Source organism: Balaenoptera musculus, chromosome 1 (genome assembly GCF_009873245.2).
Source record: "Balaenoptera musculus isolate JJ_BM4_2016_0621 chromosome 1, mBalMus1.pri.v3, whole genome shotgun sequence".
NCBI classification, from domain to species: Eukaryota; Metazoa; Chordata; class Mammalia; order Artiodactyla; family Balaenopteridae; genus Balaenoptera; species Balaenoptera musculus.
Window position 1 is genome coordinate 108,850,503 of NC_045785.1, and position 12,014 is coordinate 108,862,516.

Genomic DNA, 12,014 nt, shown 5'->3' on the forward strand with positions numbered 1-12,014 from the left:
TTGTACACTGTTGGTGGGAACGTAAACTGGTACAGTCACTATGGAAAACAGTATGGAGGTTTCTCAAGAAATTAAAAATAGAACTACCATATGATCTAACAACCCCATTTCTGGGTGTACATCCAAAGGAAAAAAAAATCATTATTTCAGAGATATCTGTATTGTCATGTTTATTGCAGCATTTTTCACAGTAGCCAAAGTACAGAAACAATCTAAGTATCCATCAATGGATAAATGGATCAAGGAAAAAAAATGTTACTCAGTCTTATAAAAGACAGAAATCCTGACATTTGTGACAACATGGAAGAATCTGGAGGGCATTATGCCCTGGAGATATTTCACCTGGAGGTGAAATAAGCCAGAGAGAAAGACAAACATTGCATAGTATCACTTACATGTAAAATCTAAAAAATCTGAGCTCCTAGAAACAGAAAGTAGAAAAATGTTTGCCAGGGACTGGGGGGTGGGGGGAAATAGGGAGAGGTTGGTAAAAGGGTACAAACTTTCAGTTACATGATGAATAAGGTTTGAGGGTCTAATGTACAATGTGGTGACTATAGTTGATAACACTGTATTGCTATCTACTTTTTCTTTTTTTAAGTAGAGTTGATTTACAATATTGTGTTAGTTGCAGGTATACAACAAAGTGATTCGGTTAGATAGATAGATTGATATAGCTATAGATAGATAGATAGATATAGATAGATATATTCTTTTCTTCTGATTCTTTTCTATTATAGGTTATTACAGATGCTGAGTATAGTTCCCTGCGCTGTTACAGTAAATACTTGTTTATTTTATATATGGTGATGTGTATCTGATAACACTGTATTGTACAACTGAAATCTGCTAAGAGAATAGATCATAATTGTTCTCTCTCACACACACACAAAGGTAAATATATGTTAGGTGATGGATGTGTTAATTAACATGATGGGGGGAATCTTATCGCAATGTATACATATATCAAATCATCACGTTATATATTTTAAATATTTTACAATTTTGTCAGTTATACCTAAATAAATCTGAAAAAAATAAAGACAAAACAAAACAAAAACCAGGAAACTCTGGGTAAGGGGCATAATCTGATTTCCAGAGTTACCATATCATTAGATTCAAATGTCTAATTTTCAGTCAAAAAAATCATAAGACATATAAAGAAACAGTTCAGTATGCCAACTCAAAGGAAAAAAAAAATGACAGAAACTGTCCCAGAAAGACCAGATGGCAGACCTAGTAGACAAAGACTTTAAAACAACTATTTTAAAGATTCGCAAAGAACTAAAGGAAGATGTGGAGAAAGTCAGGAAAATGATGTATGAACAAAATGGAAATATCAGTAAAGAGGCAGAAAACCTAAAAAGAAACCAAAAAGGAATTCTAGAGCTGAAAGTATAATAACTGAAATAAAAAAATTTACTAGAGGGATTCAAAGGAAGATTTGAGCAGACAAAAGAATTAACAAACTTGGAGACAGGACAAACTGAAATTATTGAGTCTGAGGAACAGAAAGAAAAAAGATTGAAGAATAATGAACAGATCCTAGGGAACTGTGGGATATCAACAAAAGTAAACCAACGTACACATTTTGGGCCTTCCAGAAGAGAGAGCAAAAGGGGCAGAGAGATTATTTGAAGAAATAATGGCCAAAAACTTCCCAAGTTTGATGAAAGATATACATATAAATATCCAAAAGCTAAATGAACTCCAAATAGGATGAACTCAAAGAGACGCACACTGAGTCACATTAAAATCAAACTGTTGAAAGTCAAAGACAAAGAGAGATCTTGAAAGCAACAGAAGATAAGCCACTTGTCCCATACAAGAGATGCTCAATAAGATTATCAACAAATTTCTCATCAGAAACTTTGGAGGCCAGAAGGCAATGAGCTGATATATTCAAAATGCTAAAAGAGAAAAAAAAACCAACAAACCTGTCAACCAAGAATTCTATATCTGGCAAAACTATCTTTCGAAAGTGAAGGAGAAATTAAGACATTCCCAGATAAACAAAAGCTCAGGGAGTCTTTACCACTAGGCCTGCCCTGCAAGAAATGCTAAAGAGAGTCCTACAGGTAGAAAAGAAAGGACACTGGACAGTAACCCAAAGCAGTATGAAGAAATAAAGATGTCAGTAAAGGTAAACATATGGGCAATTACAAAAGCTAGTATTATAGTAAAAATGGTTTTTTGTTTTCTACATGATTTAAGAGACTAATACACTTTATTATTTTTTTTCCCAATGAGGTATATACTTTCTTTTTTTTGAGACTAATACACTTTAAAACATTAGTCTAAAAACGATAAAGTTAGTATAACTTTGGTTTGTTACTCTACATTCTGTTTTGTACATAATTTAAGAGACTAATGCATCATAATTAGTTTAACTTTCGGGGCACAAATGTATAAAGATCTAATTCTGTAACATCAAGAACTAAAAGGGGTGGGATAGAGCTATACAGAGGCAGAGTTTTCCTATTTTATTCAAGTTAAGTTGGTATAAATTCAAATTAAAGTGTTATAACTTTAGGATGTTAAATGTAATCCCCATGGTAACAACAAAGAAAATAGTTACAGAATATACAGAAAACGAAATGAGAAGAGAATTAAAACATTTTAGTATACTTATGTTTGGTTTGAACATAAATTCCACAATTTATTGGCCAGTTTAACTTTGACTCCCATAAAGAGAGGATAATATTTGCCTTGCAGGATCAAGCAAGAGAAAGTGCAAAATGTTTTGAAAACTCTGTGTTATACTAATAAAATATGAAGAGGGAGACAAAAGAGATGAAATGGCTCCCATCAAGTTTACAGAGTCAGTGGTTACTGCCAAAAGTCCGAATTTAAGCAAGACAGAATTTTGTCTTAATATCAATACCAGATATTTTAGAAGACAACAGTGTGCAACTGGTGGTTGGGGGAGCATACAGAGAGGCAGGTTCTCAATGAAACAGCTTAAACTATATTTTCCTACTGTTAAAATAGGACATTGGTCTCCCAGTTTATTTCCTTTTGTACCAATAGTAAATAATTCTTTGCGGTTATATGACTAGATATAATTTTAAAAAAGCAAAACAAAAGTTTTTCTTTTTTAATAACAGCCTGTGTTAATAAAAACCACAAAACCTGACAAACGAGTCTTTCTGATACACTTGCCCTATTCACAATGGCAATATTAGTGACAAGAGATTTATTGTTCATTTTGTGCTATCAGGAAACTAAAAGACCAGGTTGTGACCTAAATTATAAATTACACTTTTAATCTTTTGATTTTAATAAAATGTTTTAGAACTCAGCAACTTTCAAAGAGGAGCAATTTTCTCCATCTATAGCCATTCATCCACAAGTTGTGTACTGACTTATTGTGACTGATTTTTTTTTAACTTACTGATTGTTCACTGAGATTTTTTTTACCAGCTTTAAAAATGTTTGCACTTCCAATCTCCCATCGCTAATAAATTACAATGAGTAAATTATAACTGATGAAGGATCATTAGTAAGCTTGAAAAGCATAGCATTAACATATTTTATATTTATAATTTAAAATGAAAGTTTTATTCAGTTTGATTTATCATTTTTATATATGTACGGTGACATTGTTTGAAAGAACATAATTGGTAAGTACAAGAATATTGTTAGCAGCACTATTCATAATGGACTCCTGAATATCCATCTACCAGTAGAATGAATGGTCATATATTCATATAATGAAATACTATATTGCAATAAACTGAATTAAATTATATGCAACAACATGGATGAATTTCAAACATATTGGACAAAAGAATACATGACAGTATTAATCCTAAAACATAAAGTTTAAAAACAGGCAAAACTAAAATATATTGTTTAGGGATATATACACATGTTAAAACTACAGGGAGGTAGGACAGCATGTGATTAGGGAAGGGCACAAGATGATGCCTCCAGGATTCTGACAATGTTCTATTGATGGTGGTTACATGAATGTTTGCTTTAAAATTACTTGTTAAATTTTACATATGTGTTTTATACACTTTTTTGGATGTGCTATATTTCACAATTTTTGAAAAGTTAAACAATAAAACACACAACTGGATGTCCAGCTCTGGTACTTGTTTCAAAACATCTGAGTTCATTTAAAGGAGATGGGATGCTTTCAAATATTTGTGATTTTTCCAGCTGCAAATCACTGAAATTATTACAAACATCCAGCTCATGTTCTTTTTTCCTAGAAACTGTCTCTCTTCACAGACTTATTCTGCTTATCTTCTGCTTATCTTCAGAATTCTGCTTATCTTCTGCTTATCTTCAGAATTCTGCTTATCTTCAGAATTCAGGTTAAGAGTTATCCCCTCCCAGAAGTCTTTCCCAGTATCTCTTCTCCTTCCCTCTCCCACCTACTACTTTCCACACCCATCCAAGTTAGGTGTCTTTCTTTGTTCCCTCAGTACTCAGAACATAGTTATGCATATATCGCACTGTACTCCAACAGTCTGCTGACTTTCCTGACCCCCTCCTAACTTCTCCAGCCATCCCCAGGCCACTAGACTATAAATAATCTCAAAAGCAGGGACTATTGTTTTTGTTCTCTTCTAATATTTAGCACTTGACATATATGAGACATTCAATAAATTTTTGGTGACTAAACAAATGAATGAAAATATATTTCCCTAATACCAATGAACAACACTTCTTGTCGATTTTTACTCCAGTGACATGAGAAATATGGTGAAAAGCTTTTATGTCACAGTGCTTAGTAAGCACTCAATAAATGGCATTATTAAGCAAGAGCTTTGCAAGGAAGGGAAGAGGGTTAAAAAACACTACCCAAATTTAAAAGATTATGGCCAAAAGTCAAAAGCATTAGTAGGTTCACTCCTCTTACAGGTAACTTAATTATAAAGATTTTCATAAAGAACAAGTTTTAAATATATTAGCAATTTAATTAAAGCATTAACTGTCCATGAATCAATATAAATATATCAAAACTCTTAACAAAGGCAATAATGACAAATAAACAGGATCTTGATTTCAACAGGAAATAAATCTATTTTATTTTGGTCAGGCTGGTGCTCAAGTTTAATTTTCTCAGTTGAGGTCAGTGTTATTGAACTGAGGTAACATATAATTTTAAACGTATTTGAAAGGTTAGACTCTTCAACATAAAAATTTCTTGATTATTTCACAAGACAATGAAGCTTAATATTTTAAACCAGTCTGTGGCAGCTACTACTCAGAAGACTCTTAAGAAAGGATGACAGTAATATTTCACAAGCAATCTGACTATATGACCTGCTGTCATTTTTTTCTAGGCCTACAATTCTTGAAATATTAGTGTCATTATGTTATTTTCTACGTATAGGCTTTTTAAAACATAATTTAAAAAATTATAGCATTAGGTTCTATACTGAAAACTTTATGAAACTCTTCAGCTAAAGTTAACTTTGAGACATTGGGATGCAAAGTTTAACATTGGCTTTTTTTTTTTTGACATGTCACAAATAAACCATGAAAAAACAAGAAATTACATACATACCAAAACATATATTCACAAAGAACATAGAGCAAAAATATTCTTCAATTGGATACAAAAATGAAATGGACATTGCTGTTTTCATCAGGCTGATCCCCTTTTACTTAAAGGAAAGAGTCTAAGTCTCGCCTGGCACTTAAAATCATTCCTACTCTGATCTGAGTCTAATTTGTCAATTCTGAATCTCACGGTTTTCTAAGAACACCATCTACTTCAGTCATACTGGTACTCAATTATCTCCCAAATTCATCAAGCTTATGAAACCTTTGCTCACTCATCCAGAATGTGTTCCCTTCCCTTCTTCCATTTATGTAAATCCTATCCGTTCTTACAGGCCCAGCTGGTTTTACTGCCTTCTGTTCTTCCCCAGATTATTCCCACTTATGATGATCTCTCCTCCCTCCAACTTCCTCTGCTCTTACTGTTCTAACTTGGTAACACTTGCTGTTTTTTAGTTGTCATTTACTTCTTTAAAAATCTTTTGAATTGTGAAATTTAATGCACACACAGAAGAGTACACAAAAGTGAAAAGCTCAATGATTTATCCCTAAGTGCATATCCATGAAACTTTCCCCAAGTAGAGAAACAGAAAACTGTTAGCACCCAGAAACCCCTTCATGCTCTTGTCTAATCACTAAAACTCCCCTCCTCCCCTGCTCGTCACTACTCTAACAACTATGGTAATCCCGTTCTTGCTTTTCTGTATGTTTTACCACCTAAATATGCAATCCCAGATACCATAGTTTAGTTTTTTGAATTTTATATACACATAATCATACAATATGTATTCTTTTGTGTCTGGTTTCCTTTATTGAACATATATGAGAATCATACATGTCTTGTAACAATGTTCATTTCCATTCTATATAGAAAATATATTTATACTCATTTAAATAAATGAATGATTCATTTTTATCCACTCTTCTGTTGATGGAGCTTTGGGTTACTTAATTTTTAAAAAGATGTATTATTTGTTTCCCCAGCTAGAATGCAAGTTTCTGGAGGACAGGGACAATATATTATACTATTTTATATTTACCTTAGTATTTGTATAATGCTAAACACATTAAACATTGATTAAATAAATCAACAAGTGGTTTGAGAGATAAGAAGAAAATAAGTTGAGCTGGAAATCAATGTAGTATTTTTTAGAGAAAGTTATGTAACTGGCATTTTGGAGCAACCATTACTACTTTAATAAATCAGAAGGTTTGACCTCTCCTATTTATGTACGCCTAAGGATTTATCATTTCTCATTCTTTCTGAGCCAACTGAAAGCTAAAAACTTAATTTATCAGCTATCTCTGAAAATAAAATTCAAACAATTCAAAAGGTGGATATTATCTGCCCATCTTTATACAGTATTTCACCAATATGTTGAATATGTACTATGATCATAGCTCTAAACAAGCTCCTTTTTTTATCCTATTTCCTTAAGTTTATATTAACTATTATAAATTTAGAAACACACAAAGAGAAGTCCAAAGGCAGTTTCGCTACAGAACAGAAGCAAAAATTCTAGTACCTAGGTTCAGCAGGAAATTAATCATTCCTATTCAAAACTAAAACAAACAAAACAGCTTTTTAGATCTAATATGCTCTTCTGTTTTAGTTAGTGAATGTTTCCTAGGCACCGTGTAAACATCTCAAAATAGTATTTATATCACCTAATTTTCAGACCTACTCTGACTTTCTCTTAGAGAGTCGGTTTTGCTTTTTCGTTTATTTGACTTTTATAAAACTAGAGCCTCACCAACTTTCTCAGCAAACAGGAAAATATACTTCTGGGCAAGATTTTATGATATATTTGCATCTTGGCCAAGTACACATGGGCATGTCTCTAACGTTAGTTTTAATAATACACAGGCTATAACAAGTCTTGTAATTTCTGTTCAAGTTGGTAATTTGACATGACAAAAATCAGAGAAGGGAAAAGTGGTAAAGAAAAACTAAACTAAACTAAAATAAAATAAGGGTATTCTCAAGTTGAGGAGTCAATGTAGAAAAGAAGAGATATTACTAGATGTATGTAACCAATTCATTTCTAAGAACGATGATAAAAGCCACATTTAGTATTTTTTTAATATAAAGTAACATTTTAATTTGATAAGTTTTCAAAACTGAGGCCAATAATAAATATGCCTCTTTTTGTACTCACCAAAGTCTTCTTTAAAAGGAAGTAGATTGTTTAAAATATTATTTGTATATCCTTTTTTTTTTTTGGCTGCACTGCACAGTATGTGGGATCTTAGTTCCCCAACCAGGGATCAAACCCTCGCCCCCTACTTTGGAAGCGTGGAGTCTTAACCACTGGACCACCAGGGAAGCCCCTATTTGTATATTTTTATAACCTCTTCATTAGCGAAGAAAGTGATGGGAAAACACAATAAAAAGTTAAATGACAAGTGAAGGATAATGTATACCACTAGTAGAAAAGCCAAGAAAATATTTGGTTGTATCACAAGATTTGCTATCTCCACTAATTTCATTATAAAATAGATGTTCTGTTAATAAGGGAAAAATTAGAAAAAAAGGGAAAGCTGTAATTAATTTTAAAACATTTTCTAGGGCTTCCCTGGTGGCGCAGTGGTTGAGAGTCTGCCTGCCAATGCAGGGGACACGGGTTCGAGCCCTGGTCTGGGAAGATCCCACATGCCACGGAGCAACTGGGCCCGTGAGCCACAACTACTGAGCCTGCGCGTCTGGAGCTTGTGCTCCGCAACGGGAGGGGCCGCGATGGTGAGAGGCCCACGCACCGCGATGAAGAGTGGTCCCCACTTGCCACAACTAGAGAAAGCCCTCGCAGAGAAACGAAGACCCAACACAGCCATAAATAAATAAATAAATAAATAAAAGAACGTGAATTTCTAAAAAAAAAAAAAAAAAAAAAAAAAACATTTTCTAAAATAATCCTCATCAATTGTTGATATTTAACTTCTAAAAATCCACAGAATAGAGGGACTTCCCTGGTGGTCCAGTGGTTGAGACTCTTCGCTCCCAGTGCAAGGGGCCCAGGTTCCTGGTCAGGGAACTAGATCCCACAGGCCACAACTTAGGTTTTCATGCTGCAATTAAAGATCCCACGTGCCCTCAACTAAAGATCCCGCACGCGGCAACGAAAACCTGCACGTGGCAACAAAGATCCCACATGCTGCAACTAAGACCCGGCACAGCCAAATAAATAAATAAATATTTTTTTAAAAAATAGCTGTTCTGCTTGTCCAAAACCACTAATAAAAATAAAAATAAAGACACACAGTATAGAATAAAAGTTATTCTTACTGTATTATAAGAAACCAACCCCTGTTTATTTTTGTAAGACAGCTAATCATACATGTTCCTTGTCTTCTCATTTAAAAGACTTTTCTCCCCAAAGCTCAAGAAGACTTCAATGTGTGAGCCCTCTTTCTTAGTTTAATAAGAGGTTATTTCACCATCAATCTCACTTGGGAAACTACAAGTACAAACACTTTACACTGTGTTATATCTTCTAAAATTCTGGAGTAATTTTGTAATTAAATTATACTTCAAGTAATTATACTTCTGGATTTTACCCTCCAAGTATCAACCACACTCCCAAACTCCCCCATCCCCCAGATGGCTGAAGCACAATTCTAAGGCCAATTTAGTATTAATGAAAATATTTTATCAGATTACTTCCTAAAAACATTCCAGTATTTAAGTCTTTGAGACAGTCTAGCAAATCCAATTGCATTACCTCTTTATCTTTTAGTCCCAGGAGCAATACTTCTTCCATAAGCGTGAGGCGGATATCCTTAGAGTCTTCAGTGTCCTCATTGTCTTGACTTCTGTCTTGATTAGCGTCTTCCTCACTTTCCACCTTCTTTTCAGAGTTCTTCCCTACTTCTGTACGACGGGCCCGGTGAGTTAAAGTGGTCATTCTTACCTGTCTCTGGAGGGGGTGATGAAAAAATATCTATATGTGTGCTTATGTAAATAAACATCTAGATATTCATACATGCATACTAAAAATGTATACAGGTAAGAAATATTTACAAACTTCAATAAAGGAAAGAGTAATGACCAGAAAAAATTACGTGGATAACAATATCTTTTCCAAAGTACAATAGGTTGAACTCCACTGGAGGCATTGACAAGAAATCAAATCATTAATTCTAAAGACCAGTAGAAAGGACCGACTTTTAAGCCTGCTGATTTCTTGTGAATAACCTAATCACATAATCATTGTGATCCTTTCACAAAATGGATTCTCCCCAAGTTAAATAATATGGAACAGCAAAAAATTGTGAGCATCCAGCTCCAAAGAGCATACAGTAATTTATGTGCAATTTCTATAAATATTCAAGTTCATTATAAAACATACAAAAAAAAGTTAAAAAAATTAAGAAAAACTAAATAGAAATATATGTTCCAATATTTCCTTCCCAAACCCTAAAGACTCATTTCATGCATTCACTTTGGAGATTACCAGTCTAGAGGATAACACTCAGAAGATCGTGTGTAGTAATTCCATATAGCTAGAAAACTTTCATCTCTATCCCTAGGCTAGCCACCTTGCAAATACACAAACAGCTGGCAACAAAAAGCACTGGCAAGAGAATGTTAAAAGATTAGCAGATTCTTTCTAAAGTACAAAAAAAATCAGAGCACAAGCCCTTTTATACCATGCACTATAGTTGTTTTAAAAATCTACAGTCAAGAGAAATTGCACTACCATGTGTGATAAAGTTTAAAGTTAGCATACTTTAGATAAATCTAAATGTCATTTTTTAAGATGAAATACAATAAATATTTTAAATCAGCAATTATTGAAAATAGCTTTTTCAAGATCAAAAGAATGCATTCAAGAGCCTCTGTGACTGGATCCCATTCTATCTTCTAGCAACATCTTCCATTACTCCCAATTATGTACTGTTAAACCATTTCTGAAACATGTCCATGCCTTCCACCTCTCTCCTTTGTACAGGCTGGATTTCTCTCCCTTTTCCCTTCCTTTCTAAATTCTACACATTCTTCAAAGTCCTATTGAGGACTCACTGTAAAGCCTTCAGTGAATCTGCTTCTCCATTACCCGTATGTCCCATAGCCAGAATAGGTCTCTCCTCAGCTGTACTTTCACACAACTTTATTTATACTTACTTCCTTTAAAGTATTTATTATAGTCTTTCTTTTGGTATGGCTGCCTCTCAACTGTAAACTTCTTGAGGGCAGGGATATTGTCTTCTTGGGTTTTTATATTCTCCATAGCAACTAGCACAATGTCTTTAACGTTGTAACTGCTCGATAAATATATACCGATTAAAATGAATACTCAGAAATGCATGTAAACATTTAAAAAAGAAATACAAATGAAGTGACTTACAAAAGATTCTTTGTACAAGGCTATATTTCAAATAATTCTTGGCGGGAGGTGGGAAGAAGAGTGAAAGAGGAAGAGAAGCATGAAATAAATGCTTAAGGGCACTAACCCTATCTGGCACGGTAAATAGAGCTTATATCCTAATCCAGTCCAAGAAACTAAATCTTCAGGGCAAAAAAATAATGGGGCATTTTCTTTGAAAAATTAATCGCCCTTGGACATTTACTAAAGACCCTATTTGAAAAAAAACTCCCAAGGGTCCCAAAATTAAATAAATAAAAACCTCCCTCTCCCCACAAAATGAAAAATTTGGAGGTTTTTTTTTTTTTTCGACGTTAGAAAATGTATTGATATTTCCCCCGTTGCTTACCTGACGTTACTTCCTGGGTTACGGCCAAACTCAGGCTGCAGCTTGCGCTCTATTTCAGGGGGACACCTGTCCCCACCCCCACCCCCCACCCCCGTCCGAGTAGGTGAAAAACTTCTCAGCCACGCAGAGAGAACAAACTTCCTGATCCTTCGATGCAGAGAAGGAATAACACATCAGCTTCCTCAGGATCACTAGGCAACCTACCTTGGTGTTTCTTCATTGGACCAATCAGAAACCTCCAAGGTTGAGTTCAGCCAATCGGAGCTTACGAGGGGAGGCTCTCCCCCCGCCCGGCTATTGCGTTGCGATCCAGACAAACACCACCAAAAGGAGGCAGGTTTGGGCTCAACCTGACAGCTGGTCAATCCAATGAAGGAACCTTGGTAGAGAAAGGAAAGAGGGCTGCGCTCCCCACCCCCATTAAACCGGCCAATCAAAGCGTTCAGTGAGCTATCACCAGCTGCCGATCTACAAAGATTTCTGTTGGTCAACCTCAGTGTAGCAGGTGTGTTACTGTAGCAGTGTATACTGTGACAATTAGGTGAGACGGGTTGGGATCCAATAGAGCTAAGAATACATAAACATTTAAAAATTGGTTGTTTTCGACAATTAGCTTATCCCTAACTTTCCTGTTCCAGAAAAACCCGATCTGGGTCAGTTTGTGGACGTTTACTTGGTTTACATTAAACAGGATAGGCACATTTCTACCATAGCATTCATTCTAACATTCTGTATTAGTGCTTGTTACTGGCAAGCCCATGGATAATGTATGTTTTTAGAAT

The 12,014-nt window shown here is 34.6% G+C and overlaps 1 protein-coding gene across 2 annotated transcripts in view; it reads right to left on the reverse strand.

Annotated features, from left to right (window-relative positions):
• Positions 1-11,450, reverse strand: part of GOLPH3L (golgi phosphoprotein 3 like) — a 42,028-nt gene extending 30,578 nt beyond the window's left edge. Inside the window, exons 1-2 of one of the 2 annotated variants that reach the window (XM_036828156.1) lie at positions 11,233-11,450; positions 9,240-9,434 (exon numbers count right to left, since the gene is read on the reverse strand). In XM_036828156.1, coding sequence (XP_036684051.1) covers positions 9,240-9,422 — 183 coding nt within the window. In that variant the 5' untranslated portion in view covers positions 9,423-9,434; positions 11,233-11,450. The remainder of the gene's footprint in view (positions 1-9,239; positions 9,435-11,232) is intronic. The other variant, XM_036828164.1, reaches the window with a different exon arrangement.
• Positions 11,451-12,014: the final 564 nt, after the last annotated feature.